An 18,681-nucleotide genomic window follows, 5' to 3' on the forward strand; every position below is an offset into this window, starting at 1 on the left:
AATTATTTTTGCTGCTTTCGATTTCTCGGAAGCTTTCCTATTTACACGGCTTCTGTAAGGAGTTCAAGCAAGATAATGTGTACCAAACTCTGCTAACTAAGCAATATACTGCTATCCTTACTTTTTCGGACAAGTCATTTTTTTGTGTGGACTTTGTTGTCCTGCTTTTAAAGGGTTACTCTGTCCTGTTTGCAACTCTCTGCTGGCTCACAGAAACATGCAGAGATATTGCAGTATTGTGTCTTTGAAATAGGGTAGTCCCAGATCCCACTGTGGTTCTGTAGGCTTCACTACAAAGTGGTTCTATAGCCGTGGTGGCGAACCTTTGGCACTCCAGATGTTATGGACGACAATTCCTTTGGCACTCCAGATGTTATGGACTACAATTCCAATTGGCCATGCTGGAAGGGGCTGATGGGAATTGTAGTCCATAACATCTGGAGTGCCAAAGGTTCGCCACCATTGTTCTATAGGCTTCACTACTTCTTTAGTTAAATGTTCAGTGAAGGGCTTTAAATGTATGGCATTTGCCAGTGTAGCCTTCCGTCTGAGGTATAATTCACGGCAAAGCCAGCAACTAATGAACCTGTTTTTAATGCCTTGGGCAAGCAGTTCATGGTATAATATGTTGCTATACTGAGTCATATATCTATTGCCTTTTTAAAAACCAACTAGCCTGTTCTGTGTCCACCAGAGCTACGGGCTCTCTCCTTTTTAATAAACGTTCTGTTGTTTTTACTAACGCTTCTTTCCAAGAACCTTTTAAACCAGATCTTTCTTTATGGCCCGGCTTGGCCTTTTCAATAATGAACTTAATATAGAGCTTCGCACGTCTTTTTGAGACGGGAACCTCTTATTGGCTGCTGCCGTGTTTTTCTAATTTTAATAAGCCTAATTTATCCTATAAAGGAACATACGTTTTCCTACCCGATTAAGTGAGCAAACAATGGGGGGGGGGGGGTCAGGCATGGCAGTTCGTAACAGAAAGCACATGTCCCACCTTGAGAAAGCAGCGCAGTCTTATCAGGGTTGCTTGAAGTTATTAATGGCAGTAAAATGTTATGCTTCCTCCTGTTTTCCCAATTAAACGGGGAAGCCTTGATTCCTACGGCAGGCCTGCCACAGCTGGTTCCAATATTTTGTGTGTGAGTATCGCCCGGGGTGTCGCTTTCTTTAGAGCAATAACTAGCTGAATCATATTAAGAAGAAAGGGATTGGTCTGCTGGAAAGCAGTAATTATTTTTGAAGGTGGATTTAACTCTCTTTGGAGTACGCGGGTCTCAGAAAACAATGAGTGACCTCTAAATCCACGACAGGGCCCCAAGTGGATTGTGTCCAAAGGGTTTTCTAGGTGTCGGGCGCTTTAGCGTGGGGCCAGGAGTCGATTTGTGCTTGAACTTCAGCATATGTGGATGGAGTTGTCTCCTAGAACTTGCCCCCCCTGGTATGGGCTTCCCCATGGGTGGTTGCATCTTACTCGATTGCTGTTGTAAAAGGCGAAAGATTTATACGATCTGAAGAGAAACCAGAGTACACTCTATTGCTGATGTAGATTGAGCTCTTCTCACTTTGTAGTGAAGCCTACAGAAGCACAATGGGACCTGGGACTACCCTATTTCAAAGACACAATACTGCAATATCTCTGCATGTTTCTGTGAGCCAGCAGAGAGTTACGAACAGGACAGAGTAACCCTTTAAAAGAAGGACAACAAAGTCCACACACAAAAAAATGACTTGTCCGAAAAAGTAAGGATAGCAGTATGTTGCTTAGTTAGCAGAGTTTGGTACACATTATCTTGTTTGAACTCCTTACAGAAGCCGTGTAAATGGGAAAGCATCAGTAACCACCACACCCCCAATATTGCAGTTATGTGGCTGAGGATAGCTAAGATCACCTGTGAATACATTCTGAGAGATTTCCTAGTCCACGGTTCATTTTCTTAGAATGCTAAACCTGCTCTTAGCAATTTTCAGGTCAGCCCTGTCTTACCGTCTTGCTTATTTCCATAAAGCATGGGTGCCTTTCTGATCCAGTGGAGCAAGAAAATACCACTGTGGTGCCAACAGTGCAGTTCTGTGCAGAATTACCCCAGTCCAAGCCTATCGATTTCCTTTGGCCTAGAGCAGGGGTTGGCAACCTTTACTACCCAAAGAGCCATTTGGACCCATTTTCCATGGCCTTGAAGATCTACTGAACCAGAGAGGCGGCTCCATGCCATTCCACCCACCTTTCCTTCTAGCGCTGGGAGGCGGAGGTGCCGGTCAGGGAAACCCCCTCTGCCTGATGGAGCAGGCAGCTGCCTGCTCCTTGAGGCAGAGGGGGGATGGCGTCTGTGGCCTGCCTGGTGCCGCCACGTCTCTCACTTTGGGAGGCAGCAGTGCTGGGCAGGAAAAACCCCTCTGCCCGCCGGAGCAGGCATCCGTCTGTTCTGTGGGGCAGAGGGGGGGGGATGGCAGCTGTGGGGATGGCAGAGGGGGATAGTGGCTGCTCTGGAGGGACATGCCCACACTACCCTCTGACCTCCAGGGGTTGGAGGGCAGCATGGGCATGTCCCTTTAGCCCTACAGAGCAGCGCTGGAAGGAGAGGTGAGTGGAGGGAATGCGAAAAGCGGCGCCCTCATACACAGAGCCATCTCCAGTTCGGCCCCTCCATTCACCTTTCCTTCTAGCGCTGCTCTGGAGGGCTGGAGGGACACGCCCACACTACCCTCCGACCTCCAGGCCACGTGGAGCCACAGTATAAGACTGAAAGAGCCACATGCAGCTCCGGAGCCGTGGGTTGCAGACCCCTGGCCCAGAGTAGCATAACTCTGCATAGGATTGCATTGAACATGACCCAGTGGTGTCAATATGGATTTTGGATGACTTAAGCCCCTTCCGCACATGCAGAATAATGCACTTTGAATCCACTTTCAATGCACTTTGCAGCTGGATTTTACTGTGCGGAATAGCAAAATCCACTTACAAACAATTGTGAAAATGGATTGAAAGTGCATTATTCTGCAGGTGCGAAAGAGGCCATGGTGTTATAACATGCCATATCTTAAAAAGAAAAGAAAAAGCCCTACAATTTGAATTTTGCTCCAGCAGATTGGAGGCAACAAATCCTAAGCCACTCACAATGCGTAGGGATTGGGTGCCGAACAGAATGGAACGCTTATTGGTCCATAACTGCAGCTATGTGACTTGCTCAGTGTTCAAAAACGTACAATAATTTTGACCTCTGGACCCACTGCGTGTGTAGTTGGGACTTTTAATTTGTTGAAAACTTGTTGTGGAAACAGCCCAGGGGACCTAATATTTTTCTACCCCAGCTGCTCCAGATGAGCTGCAGCTGCAAATTTAAACAGTATTATTTCTATAAACCACTGAGTATATTTTATAATGGCAATGATTTCCAGCGAAAAATCAGTTACTGCTGCTAATGACTGGTTTGTTAAGGATTAACTACCCTCAGCTGGGAATGACCACATATTCTGGAACGGCGGTATAAATGCAAAGGACAATTGAGTAGCACTTCACAATAATGATTTGATTAATTAATAGTAAATTCCTGAGAGCAGACAAGCGAAGTATTTCCGACCACCCTATTTATTACTCAGTGATCTCATCGTTACTCAGATTTCTTGCTGCAGTACATAACCGTCTGGCTGTTAGTTTCTGGAGCTGTTGGCCAAAAGTGATCTGGCCAAGCGATCAATAAACGCAACGAATTCGGAAAGTGTTAGCAGGGCTTCCCCTCTATCTGTGTCCTGTAGTCTAAATTGGCAAGAAACCCCCTCCCACAATACCTATCCTGCAACAGAGACTGGGATTTTTGACCCCAGCTTCTTTGAACAAACAAATCTGTAGGTAATTGAACATGTACTGGGATAGATGCAACTTTCCTTCAACTTAAGTGGTTCTTAAGGAGCAGCAGTGGTGTAGTGGCTAAGAGCAGTGGCCAAGAGCAGGTGCACTCTGATCTGGAGGAACCGGGTTTGATTCCCAGCTCTGCCGCTTGAGTTGTGGAGGCTTATCTGGGGAATTCAGATTAGCCTGTGCACTCCCACACACACCAGCTGGGTGACCTTGGGCTAGTCACAGCTTTTCGGAGTTCTCTCAGCCCCACCCACCTCACAGAGTGTTTGTTGTGAGGGGGGAAGGGCAAGGAGATTGTAAGCCCCTTTGAGTCTCCTTCAGGAGAGAAAGGGGGGGATATAAATCCAAACTCTTCTTCTTCTTCTTCTTCTATGTCTATAGGAAGAAAAACCAATTAAATGGAAGAAGGATCATTGGAAAATTCCTCTGTTTGAGGAAAAGTCAATTAAGTCAGAGGAAGTTTTCTTACACTGAAAGAAAGCTTCAAATTTAGCTCATTGTAGTGGTTGGTTAAGGGGTAAGATCTATCCTAGTATCTCATGGGCAAATTATAGAAAGTTGTATTTGAATACTTTTCCTTTCTGGGGTTGTGTCTTCCTTGTCCTTTGACTTGATCTCATCGCACTCTGTTCTTCAGCAGCCTGTAGCTTTTGTAACTGCTCTGCTTTCTATAGATGCCATTGATCTATCTGCTTTGATGTCGCAGTAGACCTTGGCCAACAGAAGAGTGTACCCAAGTCAGATAGGTCGTCTAGAAAGCGATAGGTCAGCACAAGACTGTTCATTTAATGGGGACTTGGAAACATTGCCGTTGGAACGCCAAGGTCTCTTAAGCAGATATCATACCATGGTGAATATTTAATTTGAGAAGCAGAAATGTTTCAACATGTTGTTTGCTCATGCCTTTCCTGTGTCCTCTGGAATTTAAACAAAGAGGAAATTAAGGTGTTGAAATGGAGATGCCACCTATCCTACAGACTCTTTCTTGTGCCCAAGGTATTTGGGTTAGGCATCAAAGTTTAACCAGTTTAATCTTGACTCTTGGCAATTATTTCATGTATCACACACTAGCTTCTTTGTTTAGTTGTAGCGTGAGAGAGTATCTATTACGCAGAAGTGCATTTCTAGAGGAGAAGCAGTAAGACAGGGCTGACCTGAAAATCGCTAAGAGCAGGTTTAGCTCATTGGCTAAGAGAATGAGCCATGAATTGGGAAATCCCTCAGTTTGGATTCATAGGTGACCTTAGCGTCTGCCACACATCTGCGTCATGGGTGGGTATTGATGCTTTCTTACTTACACGGCCACTTTAAGGAGTACAGCAAGATAATTCATGCCAAACTCTGCTAAGTATTATACTTTCAGTATACTTACTACTCCAGACAAGTCATTTTTTTAAATAAAAAAGTGGACTTTGTTGTCATTCTTTTAAAGAGTTACTGTTCCAGGACAGGCGGGCCCTCGTCGTCCAAGATGATAGAGGGAGCCCACCGCCACCTCCTTGGCATTGGGTGGTGGAGAGGGGGCAGGGCTGCAGGGGAATTCGAGGGGGTGGGTGAAGCACTGACCAGACAGATAGCCCAGGGGGGCCACTGGAGCCAAGGAAGGGCGGGCTCATAAAACATATAAATATATTGCAGTATTGTGTTTTGAAGAACCCCTTCCGCTACTTAACATCTATATTATCAATAAGTCATCTAACATATTCACAACAGTGCAATATCAAGTGCAACAATCTTGAAGTGCTCTATAGCATATGTTCCTTCACGACGTCCTAAAGTATTGCAGAATTGCCAAAGCATAAGAAACGTCCTGCAAAATAGTGCTGTACATATAGTTCAATGTCTGTAGCTCCTGTAATTTGTGCGATCTTCCTCGCTACTGAGTTCTTCAAAAAGACGAAAAATAAATATGATGAATGGGATACGCGATTTTTCACCGTTTTTGAACTTCGTCTTCATCAGATATTGAAGCTCCTATTACTACAAACGCCTCTATACGGGGTATTTCTTCAAAGTGAATCAATCATATATTTAATTTTCCCCTTCTAGGCTCATTCTGCTTTGATAGTATGGTGTTTTGGAAAGCTGGTAGTCCCAGACTCTAGTCATTATAGATGTAGGAGAGAGTTCGAAATACGCATCCATCCTAAAATGTTTGGGGAAAACAGGTGGAGAAAAATATTTTGTGAAGAAAATATTTTGCTCACGTGCGTCTTCAGGAGATCCATTATGATTCCCGAGTTCAAAGCTAGTCTGTCAGAATAGGTCTATGATAGAACCTTAGTGCAGCCTTCTCTGCTGCTGAAAAATTCTGTAATGATGAAAATTGTCCTTTGGCGTCTTTGCACAGAACTGCTGGTCCTCTAAACGCAAAGAAACTGTGCAAACAAAATTTTTCTTCCATTAATTAGTGTGGATGAAGACAAGCACATTTAGAAGAAGAAGAAGAGAAGAGTTTGGATTTATATCCCCCCTTTCTGTCTTGCAGGAGACTCAAAGGGGCTTACAATCTCCTTGCTCTTCCCCCCTCACAACAAACACCCTGTGAGGTAGGTGGGGCTGAGAGAGCTCCGAGAAGCTGTGACTAGCCCAAGGTCACCCAGCTGGTGTGTGTGGGAGTGTACAGGCTAATCTGAATTCCCCAGATAAGCCTCCACAGCTCAGGTGGCAGAGCTGGGAATCAAACCCGGTTCCTCCAGATTAGATACACGAGCTCTTAACCTCCTACGCCACTACTGCTCCTTTATGACGCTCTCCCTTTGCAGTCGATGGACTTAAGGCTCTCAGTGCTGGCTGGATTGTGCCTCCAATTCTTGTGGGGGTGGGGAAGGTGTCCCCAGGATGAAACATTTTGTCTGCTCCCTTCCCCTTTCTCTCAGAGCTTCAGAATCCAGTTCTCTTTGAATTTCATGATGAATGGCAGCTGCTGGATACTTAGCTTGATGGCGGGGCGGGGGTGGGGGCGAGTGGTGTAAGCAACTGGAAGCCTACGGCCTCAGCCCCCTGCGGCTTTAAGATCTGGCTGGTTTGAAAGGGAACATAATAACGAGTATGAAGAATAAATCAGGAGATGAAATTACTGCCGTCAGCGTATATTCACAAGTTTTCCTGAAGTCGGTCCTATTTTTAAATCTGCCTGCTTCGCAGCGCCTTTCCTTGGGAATATTTTAGTTTTTTAAAAAACCAGAACGGTGGAAGAATGCGTCAAGAGCCTCTGCACACCTGGTTAAATGTGAATCAATTCAAACAGCCTGACTAACCCATCCAGACAGTCATTTTAATGTGGTTTTCTTTCTTGCCTAGGAAATGAAAATTACAAACAGGTGGCCATGTGTATTCTTTATCACATAAGCATGGATGATCGCTTTAAATCTATGTTTGCATACACTGACTGTATACCACAGGTATGTGTTTTTCGTTTTCCAGGCCGTTTTGCCTATACCAGTTCTGTCTCCGGTTTTCTTGTAGCAGAGTTCATAAGGACATTTCAGACTTTAGTAACTGAGACAGCTATTCTGTCTTTGCTAACTGCCTTGTCATATTTGCAATTACCTGCTTTCCTTAGGGCTTGGCTATAGATTCTGCCTATAAGCTTGGCAAGTAAATGATGTATCGTTGTTAGTTACAGTGCCATTTTAGTTAACACTTGGGATCCATTAAGAATTATCCCAGAGAGAAAGTAGGTTTTGGAGTGTTACATTTTCACACTGCTGTAAAAATACTGTGGTCTGTCCATTTTTGCATTGTGAGTTAAGCTAACTTCTGCCTTTTTTGTACTTCTGCATTTTTTTTAATGTCGCCTTTTCTTTGTTCTATTAAAGCCTGTTCTTTTGTTAATACTTCTTTGACTAGAAGAATGACCATTTCATAATTTTTCACATTCCGCTCCCTGTTTATATTTATGAGTCTGAATTACATAAAATTTACAGTTTAATCTTATAGCACTTTTGCCACTTAATTAGGTTGATGAAAAATGAAATGTAGTCAAATAGTTTGGGTTTTTTTTGCATTTCCTTTTTGGTCACATAATATATTTTTCATGAATACTGTGAAAATGGTAAGCATTGGTATTTGTTGTCATCGCTTCTCGGCCTTTTGGCTAAGATCAAGTGTAGTATCTTCGGTATCTGTTGTTTATGATGATACATCTCACTTTTTGCTTGGATCTTGCATAGTGCAGAACTGCACTTGATAAAGGGGAACTTTCCTGCTTTGTAAATTAAATAAAAGACATCCTTGACCAAGCAAACCAAACCAAACCCTAATGAAGTCTACATTCCAAGAGGCAGGGAATGTTGAGGACTGTTGAGCATTCACTGATGAAAAAAAAAGGTTACAGGGGAAATTAATACATTCAGTTCTCTGAGAGCTTATAGAATTAAGAATGTTGATGGGGGAAGGAATTTCTTATTCATTTCCTCCCACAGTTTTTCACAGGTTCATAATTTACGCTTCCCTTCTCATCATCTGTCTGTGTCTAACTTTTAGCGTAGAATCTGATGGACAGATATTTTGTTCAGTATTGAGGGCCAAACACCTGCTATTCTGAGAATCCATGCCATCAAATCCTTCTCAGGTAAAACCAGGGGAGGTCCAGAGGTGGGATCCAGCAGGTTCTCACCAGTTCCCGAGAGTGGGTTACTAATTATTTGTGTGTGCCGAGAGGGGGTTACTAATTGGAATTACTGCTTTTTTCCGTCATAGGAAATCTCCATTAGGTCCAAAGAAATCATAAAGTCCTGTTGTTTCCTATGTGGCTGGTTAGCGAAGGTAGAAAACGGGATAATTCTCCCTGTTGGGCTGTTTTAAAAACATGTTTTAGAAATATGGTAAAGTTCCTTGTTCAAGGAAAGTATCCTTCTTTTGATTTCTAGATACAAAATTAAATATTTGAAAGTATTAAGTATTTGACAGGCAGTCAATTAGAGGAGAAGTAGTTGTTTCTGTTGGCAGTAGACAATAGGACTTGCTAGAATGAGTTTAAATAATGGACAGAAAGATACCAGCTGGAAATTAGGAACTTTTTTTTTTACAGTAAGAGTTTTTTACAGTAACAGAGAAATTATTAATGCCCCGCCCCCAGAATGCCCGCCCCCGCCCCGTCGTGCCCCGCCCAGCCCCATTGGCGCTATGCCACTGTTTGAATCCCACCACCATGGGAACCTGTTACTAAAATTTTTGGATCCCATCACCAGGGAGGTCTTTGTCTGTTGTAGATGGGCTGTGACTTAGTGGCGGAGCACATTCTTTGCATTCAGGAAGTCTCGGGTTCAGTTCCTTCCATATTTTTTCATTTTTTTTCATTTCAATTATATTTGTACCCCGCCCTATCCCCGAAGGGCTCAGAGCGGCTAACAACTTGATGAACAATACATTTCAACAATATAGCAATAATAAACAGTAACAAAATACATAAGACTAAATAGAACCAATTTCAGATGGCGACTAAGCTTTCAGGCTATACAAATTATAAGAACAAAAACAGTAGTGTTAACAGACAATTCAGGTATCAACTAAATCCATACAATATCTAATACACCAATATAAATCAATACATTAGCAACATCAGAGTAGCAGTACACAACAATCCAATTCAAATAATCTTAAATAGCCAGTGCTAACAGAGATCTTTACTCTGCCTGAGATCCTAGAGAGATCTTAAGGAGCTTCTGCCAGATTGATTGGCTTGTCCAGTTTTTTGGGGGGTGGGGAGTACCTTTTTAGCGGCTAAGCAGGATGCCTTACCACTAGAGAACTCTCTCAAGCCTCACCTGAATTAATAGGTGCTGCTGCTGGAAGAGTTAAAAGTGAGCATTAACAGTCCATTCTTGTTTAGACCCCAGCAGCGTGTGCTTTATTTAAACAGGTGCAAATGTCGTCCAGATGTTTATAAAAAGCATTTATAGGTAATAGCCTGGCCAATCAAAGGGCATGGTTGCGCAGTGATGTCATGACGATATTCAATATCGTTCCGCAGAGCCGTATGCAAAGTTCCCCACAGCTCCGCTCGCCCACATGTTTTCTGGCCCAGGGTTGTCTGTTTTGGTCCCTCTTTGATCTGCAGGCTGCTTTTTTCGGCGTAATGCTGGTAAATGTCCTCCCTTGACAGCCCCCTTTGCTCTTGTCCACCATTATCTGCTGAAGTTCAGAAACCAGAGCATTACTTCAAACATCAGTTAGGGAGTAGCCCGGTCAGGAGAGATTCCTGAGACGTGCAGCTCTGGCATAATCATTCAAAGATGTTTGAGCTGGGGGGGGGACAGGGAAGGGGGCTGGGCTGAGGTGTAGGAGCAGAAAGCTGTGGGGGTTGGCCTCTGGTCACTGGTAAATAAGTGAAGTCAGGTGCCAGAGAGTCTAGACACGGTGATTTCAGTCCTGGGCTTGTGGTATCTGATACTCGACATGGGACTTGTCTGATTGAAAACTACTGCCTCTTCGTTGCGTTCGCCGTAGCCCCCCCTTTTTTTACTGCTTTCCTGCTAAATCAGGAAAAGATGACAATGGACATAGTAAAAGCAGAACAAATTTAATTTTAATATTTCCTATTTGGCAGCAATTATGCTCCCCTTTGAAGTGGCACGAGTAGCAATCAAATTAAATGAAGACATAATGGGAAACATGGAGCTCATACCGGAGGATTATTTTTAAAAATCTGAACTGGTTTAGGTGAAATTGCAGGACCCTTTTCTCTCCCCCCCCCCCCCCCCTCTTATGTAGACATGTGGTTCCATACGGGCAGTGTAATTTTAAAAGTTTATCTGGAATTTAATATTACTTTTAATGAAGAATGATTCTAAAGAGGAAGAATAGAATTTAATGTTACTTTTAATTAAGGATGTAGATGTTTGTAGAACATCCGAGGACAACTTTGCTTTCTAATTGAAACCTTAAACAGATAACACCTTTTGGGCACTGTTTCCCGTCCTTGCTTTTATGGCAAGCAAGAATGTTTGTTTATTTGGCATGATTAGTTATGAAACTTTCCCTCAAATAACGTCCAATGTAGATTTGTAGCAAAAAACACAATGCCGTCAGAAGCAATAACAAGAAATTGCTAAGACAGAGAATATTCAACTGAAGATGAATATTCTAAATAAAGTGTCTGCTGGAATTAATATATTTTATCGGCAGCAGAAGTCCTGCAGCGAGGCCCCTTCCGCACATGCAGAATAATGCACTTTCAATCCACTTTGCAGCTGGATTTTACTCTGCAGAATAGCAAAATCCACTTGCAAACAATTGTGAAAGTGGATTTAAAGAGCATTATTCTTCATGCGCGGAAGGGGCCTGAGAGGGATAAATGTAATGCCTGGTAAAAAGCAGTTTCAGGACCTTGGTGTGACTGGCAAGGAGACCTTATCCCTTCAGGGCAGGAGCTATAGCTCAGGGGTTGGCCAATCAAAGGGCTCGGAATGCAGAAGATCCCGGGTTCAATTTTCAGCAAAACCTTTTTTTAAAAAAAGGATTGAGTTGGTAGGGGATGTTAGAAACCCTTACCAAAGATTCCAGAGAGTTGCTTGCCAGTCAGAGTAAACAGTAGCGAATGTGGTGTCGAAGGCTTTCACAGCCGGAATCAACTGGCTGTTGTGAGTTTTCAGGCTGCTGTGGCCATGGCCTGTTAGTTTTTGCTCCTAACATTTTGCCTTCATCTGGTGTGCCTCTCTCCACGGCACAGACACATCTCACCTGAAGCGATGTTTCACTGAGATGTTTCACTGAGACCCAGTAGAGCACAGGTGTCAAACTCACGGCCCTCCAGATGTTATGAACTACAGTTCCCATCATCCCCTGCCAGCAATGTGCCGGCAGGGGTAATGGGAACTGTAGTCCATAACATCTGGAGGGCTGCGAGTTTGACGCCTATGCAGTAGAGGGATTAATCCAGGGGTCTGCAACCTGCGGCTCTCCAGATGTTCATGGACTACAATTCCCATCAGCCCCTGCCAGCATGGCTAATTGGCCATGCTGGCAGGGGCCATGAAATCCTGTAGTCCATGGACATCTGGAGAGCCGCAGGTTGCAGACCCCTGGATTAAGCTGTGCTTGAGGCCGACCCGTTGAGAGGCCATGGCTTTAAATGCATGGATTCCGTTGGAGAGCTGGTTCTATTTCAGTGCCACTGCTAAGACTGTTGCTTTTAGTTTGTCAAGTCTAATGGCCTGCAATTCGTGTGTTGATAGCTGATGAAGATGGTGTTCGAGTGTCCTGAAGGGCGCATTGATTTGGAGCTCATCTCCTTTTGCATTAACCTGGCTGCTAATAAGAGGAACGTGCAGCTCATTTGTGAAGGTGAGTGTTGCAGGGCATGCGTCTCCAGCACGATGTCCATGGGCACCGTGGCACCTGCTGACAGCTTTTGTGCCACTTGCCAAGTGTTTTTAGGTGGGTCTTTTGCCTGACAAGCCTTTGAATCGGCAGTTTGAGATTTGACTGACTGCGCAGGTTTTTTTAAAAGGCCACTTTGGCAGTGGATGTCACCACAACACAAAGATGTGTGACTAAAGGTGAGCGAGGGCAGCCATTTTGTCTCTGGCTCTGCCTCACTTGGCAGCCATTTTGTGGCTGTACCCATTGCGCTGTGTCCAGAATCCCAGGGTCAAAATGTTCGGCGATCCCTGTTGTAGGGGATGCTGTTTGGCCCTCACAGGATACCAGACTTCTCGCTTTGCAAAAGCAGGATGCAGAAACGTAGCAGGTGCTCTTCAGTCAATCTACTTGTATTTCTAAGCGTGTTTTATAATACATTTTGGAATTTTAATTCCTTGATGGCACCTAGCAGTATGGTGGATTGGCATATCTTTTAATCTTGCATTCAATATGACTGAAAAGACCTTAGGTGCTTGATCTTTCCCAGTTCAAAACTGATGTTGGTGCCTATAAAATAGCAACATTAAAATGTTGTTAAAATGAATGAAATAGATTTCCTTGGGCCATGTCCCTTTACCACCTCATCCTTATTTGACTTAACCTGTGGAAACAAAAGAAAGCTTTGGCCAAACCGTGAAGTGCGGTCAACGGCCTGCTAAGTGCTTGAGAGAAAAGAGGAAAAGCTTGATGATTCCTACAAGTCTGGGGTCTTCCACCCCAGAATTAAACATCTTCCCCAGAGTTACATTTTCACATTAAGCAGTGTCATAAATGTGTTGTTCCCTGGTGCTTGATGGTCATGGCTTAGCAGCATTTGGAATGCAGCTACCGTATATACTCGTGTATAAGCCGAGGCAGCTAATTTTATTGCCCAAACCTGGGAAAACTTATTGACTTGGGTATAAGCCGAGGGTGGGAAGCTGGGAGGCAGAGGGAGCTCCTTATTTGGGCAGTGACATCAGGGGGGAGTCACTGCCCAAATAAGGAGCTCCCTCTGCCTGCCAGCTGGGACTGACAAAGTCTAGCCAGGTGGCGAAGCAGGCAGAGGGAGCTCCTTACTTGGGCAGTGACTCCCCTGATGTCACTGCCCAAATAAGGAGCAACTCTGCCCGTCGAGTTTGACGGTAAGCCCAGCCAGGCACCTATTCAGGGTTCCTCGGGGTTCCCCCTTCATATTCCCAGGAGGGCAGCAACAAGTGGCTTCCCGGCGGCAGGGAGGTTGTCCCGCCTCCGACCCCAGCCTCCTTGTGATTGATAGAAAATGGTGACTCGTGTATAAGCAGAGGGGGCTTTTCTCAGCCTTTAAACAGGGCTGAAAAACTCAGCTTAAACGCAAGTATATACAGTATATTTTGTAATATGCTAGGCTTTTAAAGGTGTTTAAAAAATAGTGTTCATTTTACATTAGTGTTTTTTAGGATTTGGGGGACCCCTGAATAGCGTTTTGTCCCTCACTGTCTCGTGAGTTGTGCCTTTTGTATTCTAGGCTTGGTAGCAGGAAGGGGAAAAGGCAAACTTCCGACAAATAAAAGAGGAGAAAAAGTAGGACTTCAGCATGACAGACATCTACTTAGCCAGATGGAAGAGGCTCCTGTACTACTTTGTACATTTTTTTATTAGGGTGAAAGCTTTATGGAAATAAGAACATAAGAAAGAGCCTGATGGATCAGGCCAGAGTCCATCTAGTCCAGTGATGGTGAACCTTTTCAAGACTGAGTGCCCAAATTGCAACCCCAAGCCCACTTAATTATCGCAAAGTGCCAACATGGCAATTTAACCTGAATACTGAGGTTTTAGTTTAGAAAAAGCGGTTTGCTCCAAGGCACGTGTCACTCGGGAGTAAGCTTGGTGAAGCAACTGTGCAACACTTTGAATGGGTGAATCACGACCCTAGGAGGGTTTTTTCAGAAGCAAGGCCAGCCTAGATATGTGTGTGTGTGTGTGATTTTCCGCTTCCCCTACAAGATGAACTATGTGTGCACTCTGAGAGGGCTCTGAGTGCCACTCCTGGCACGCGTGCCATAGGTTCGCCACCACTGATCTAGTCCAGCACTCCGCTACTCGCAGTGGCCCACCAGTTCCCCCTGGGAGCTCACATGCAGGATGTGAAAGCAGTGGCTTGCTGCTGCTGCTGCTGCTGCTGCTGCTGCTGCTGCTGCTGCTGCTGAGCACCTGGTCTGCTAAGGCATTTGCAATTTGCAATTGAGGATCAAGATTGGTAGCCATAGTTTGACTTCTCCATAAATCTTCCCAAGCCCCTTTTAAAGCTATTAGTGGCCATTACCACCTCCCTGTGGCAGCATATTCCAAACACCAATCACGCATTGCGTGAAGAAATGTTTCCTTTTATTAGTCCTAATCCCCATATTCAATGTATGTCCCTTGGTTTTAGTATTCTGAGAAAGAGAGAAAAATTTCTCTCTGTCAACATTTTCTACCCCATGCATAATTTTATAACTTCAATCATATCCCCCCTCAGATGTCTCCTCTCCAAACAAAAGAGTCCCAAACTCTGCAGCCTCTCCTCATAAGGAAGGTTCTCCATTCCCTCAATCATCCTCGTTGCCCTTCTTCACTTTTTCTATCTCTTCGATATCCTTTTTCAGATGTGGCGACCAGAACTGAACACAGTACTCCAAGTGCAGTCGCACGACTGCTTTACATGACCATCTTTGCAGTTTTATTATCAATTCCTTTCACAATTATCCCCAGCATAGAGTTTGCCTTTTTCACAGCTGCCATGCATTGAGTTGACATTCCCATGGAACTATCAACTAAGACGCCCAAATACAACCTGAATATGGAAATACAACCCTAATTGGGTCTAAAGTAGTGCCGATTGCATGTTCTCTTTGCCTGGTGGTCAGTAGTGTATGCAATAAAAAATGCAAGGCACAACCCTTTGTTATCGTATCTATTGCAAATGCCAGCCAGCTTTCTTAGTCCTGGATAAGCCTATGCCCATAGGAAGTATGTACAGTGTAAGTGGATTGTGTGCTCTCCTTCCGTCTCTCTGTCTGTCTCTCTCCCTCCCCCCCCCAATGTAAAAAACATAAATACCTCAATTTGTATAATTTTTCTTTACATTTGGCTTTTGGGGTTTCTTCTCAGGGAATGGTCTGAAGATGCTGATGAAGAGAGCTCTGAAGTTCAAGGACCCATTACTGATGAAAATGATTAGAAATATTTCTCAGCACGACGGACCAACCAAAACGCTATTTATTGTAAGCACGTGTGCCTGATGAGTGACTTCTGCTGTTGCTGCTCAAGAGGGCTGGTTCTCAGCATGGTTTAGTCATTAAGTCGACCCTAATCTCAGCATGGTTCTCAGCATGGTTTAGTCATTTAGTCATTTAGTCGACCCTAATCTGGAGAACAGGGTTCAGTTTCCCACTCCTCCACATGACTGACGCTGGGGACTACCTTTATCTGTACAGTGGAACCTCGGTTTTCGTTGGTAATCCGTCCGAAAAGAATCGATGAAAACTGAAACCGAGGCAAACTTTTCCATAGGAATCAATGTAAATTCAATTAATCCGTTCTAGGCACTCCAAAAAACATACCAAAAACACATTTTTTTGTGAATAAACATAGTTTTAATGCTGAAAACAGTAACAAACAATAATACTAGGACCAGCTTCAGAGCCAGTGGACCAATGTCGCACCAGAAAGCTGTCCCAAGAGGTCTGTTTCTGACGCCTCTTTAAGATTTGTCTGAAATGGGGCAAGACATTGTCATTGAACAAGTTGCAGACACATCCTGCAACAGCTTTGTCCGGGTGATTTTTCTCCACAAACCCCTGCACCTTACTGCAAATCGATGAAAACCGAGGCAAATCGATGAAAACCGAAACCGATGAAAACCGAGGTTCCACTGTATTAATAAGATCGCACCGTTGTGCCAATGTCTCTTTTTATGCGCTTGTGATAGGTTTGCTGAACGCTTGTCTGTTCGTTTAGGATTACGTTGGCGATCTGGCTGCCCAGGTTTCTAATGATGAGGAAGAGGAATTTGTGATAGAATGCCTGGGAACATTAGCCAATTTGACTTTGCCTGATCTGGACTGGGAACTTGTGCTGAAGGAGTACAAACTGGTGCAGTACCTCAAGGATAAATTAAAGCCAGGTTTGTATCAAGAGTGAATAGCTTCTCAAGGTTATTTTAAATGTAATTGTGCAGCCTGGTAGCAGATTCATTCATTAGCATGGCTTTATTTGTTGGCGTTTTAACTGGGCTGTTGACAATAATCTCAAATAGGTGTAGAAAACGGATGTTATCTCAAAATGGCAATCCAGCTACTGCTTGATTCTTAGCAAAGTAAATGCATCAAGTACTGCTCAGGTTTGTAGGAACAAATTGATTAGAAAAGCAGAACTTCAAGCTACTTCGCTGGAGAGGCAACATTTCTAAGGTTGTGAGCTAATTAACGAATCGTTGTTGGTTAGTTATTTGTCTGTACTGCTGATTAAACTTAAATGAATGCGCCTATTGCCAAAACTGCATGATAATTGATGGCTTACTTTGATAAAGTTTTATCTGAAAAAGCTTCAAAATGGGTAGTAATGAGGTAAATACTCCAGTACTGAAACTTCTGGTCAAGATCCAGACGAGTGTGCGTATGCCAGTTTTTCCCTTGTGACGGCAGCCCTTTGTTACTCCAGAGCACAGGTGTCAAATTCGCGGCCCTCCAGATGTTATGGACTACAGTTCCCATCATCCCCTGCCAGCATGATGCTGGCAGGGGATGATGGGAACTGTAGTCCATAACATCTGGAGGGCTGCGAATTTGACACCTGTGCTCCAGAGGGTTTTCCGATTTTGAGCAAGGCTGCTGCGGCAGGGGGTGTGTATGCAGCCCCTTAGATCCTGGGGGTGTTTTTTTTGGGGGGGGGGGTTAAAGTAAACCAAGATGTCCCTTTCACTTGAATCAGATGACTGTCTGAAACTGCATGGGTGGATAACAAAACTTTATACCTCCTCCCCTGAAATAAGTAGCCGTAGACTGAGTGAGTCAAGTAATAGCCATGGGCTGCTTTGTGATGAAAAAACACACATAATAGACTGCATACGGTGCATGGCTCTTAACAGTGCACATTCTGGCTTAATCATCCCCAGTGTAGTGATTGGAAGCTGCCCTGAGCCCGCAAGGAGAAGGGCAGCCTAGAAAGCAGTCTAAAAAAACACAAGAGAACTAGCTACTCAGAAGTAAGCCTCACTTTGTTAAATGGGGCTTACTCCTGAGAAGATTGCAGCCATAGATAGGCAGACGCTAGGTCAGGTTGTGTGACTCCACCATTCCCGTGATTTGTTCTTTGCTGACTGTACAGTCTTTTGCTGTTTGTTGACCATACAGTAAGAGGTAATTGTGAAGCCTGGCTAGGATGGATGTCTTTCTGGATCTTGGTTTCACTTCCCTGCTCCCCTCCTCCATACACAGTGCCCTTTTGGATTGTTACCTGATCCAAGAAGAGGTCTGATGAACAGTCTTGAGAGAGGTCTGCACTTTTATGGACTCTCTCCTTACCATTTTTTTTTAACCACAGAGACTGCAAGTGTACTCTTCGGAGGAGGGTTGTTTAAAGTTCTGTAGATTTGTATTTCTGTTACCCTGACTCATTCATGTGCTTCTATAGAAACAAACAAACAAAAAAACCAGCACTAACTTCAAAACTAGTTTTTTGTTTACTTGAAAACATATATATTTTATTTATTTATTTATTTATTTATAATTAATTAATTTTATATACCGCCCCTCCCCCGAAGGGCTCTGGGCGGTGAACAACACAATAAAACAACAATTACATTAAAACCCCATTAAAACAATAAATTAACAAAATTACATTGGCTGGCCCAGCATAAAACTTCTCATAAACCTACCCCTGGAAGAAAACAAGATAAGAGAGCCGGAGGGCCCCTAATAAATATTAAGACCCAGAGTGTAAAAGGTGAAGAAAAGGGGGGGGAGGGGGAAAGGAGTGCTCATCAGCTGCACTTCCAAGGCCTGGTGGAACAATTCGGTCTTACAGGCTCCCTCGCGAAACTCCAAGATCCCCCCGCGAGGGTTCCCGGATAGATGGTGGTGGTGCAGTGTTCCACCAGGCCGGGCCAGAAAGTTGTAAGGCCCTGGCCCGGGTAGAGGCCAGCTGCATCATCGAGGGGCCAGGGACCACCAGCAAATTGGCCTCTGATGAACGTAGAGGCCGTGCAGGGACATATGGGGTAAGACGGTCCCAAAGGTATTTAAAGGTTTTTAAAAAACTTTTCCTCCAAAGCTCTAGTTGTAAAGGAGCTCCTTCTCTATTCTGCGTTGCAGAGCAGCGAAGACTTCAGGAGTTTCTGTTGCCTCCTGGGAAAACAGGGAGTGATGGTCTCTCCTTTAGTTCTAGCCTGTGAAGTTCTGCTGAAGTTCATCGGAAGACCCTCAGAACAAACCTTTGGGAGTAAAAGTCAA

General features: G+C 44.1%; 1 protein-coding gene and 1 pseudogene across 2 annotated transcripts in view; both read left to right on the forward strand.

The window, feature by feature from the left end:
- KIFAP3 (kinesin associated protein 3) overlaps nt 1–18,681 on the forward strand; it is a 79,347-nt gene that overhangs the window by 20,118 nt on the left and 40,548 nt on the right. For both annotated transcript variants that reach the window (XM_048497544.1, XM_048497545.1), the window contains exons 11-14: nt 7,166–7,266; nt 12,043–12,151; nt 15,341–15,453; nt 16,190–16,355. In XM_048497544.1, coding sequence (XP_048353501.1) covers nt 7,166–7,266; nt 12,043–12,151; nt 15,341–15,453; nt 16,190–16,355 — 489 coding nt within the window. The remainder of the gene's footprint in view (nt 1–7,165; nt 7,267–12,042; nt 12,152–15,340; nt 15,454–16,189; nt 16,356–18,681) is intronic.
- Nucleotides 7,942–8,020, forward strand: LOC125434053 (annotated as a pseudogene).

Source organism: Sphaerodactylus townsendi, linkage group LG05 (genome assembly GCF_021028975.2).
Source record: "Sphaerodactylus townsendi isolate TG3544 linkage group LG05, MPM_Stown_v2.3, whole genome shotgun sequence".
Classification (NCBI taxonomy): domain Eukaryota; kingdom Metazoa; phylum Chordata; class Lepidosauria; order Squamata; family Sphaerodactylidae; genus Sphaerodactylus; species Sphaerodactylus townsendi.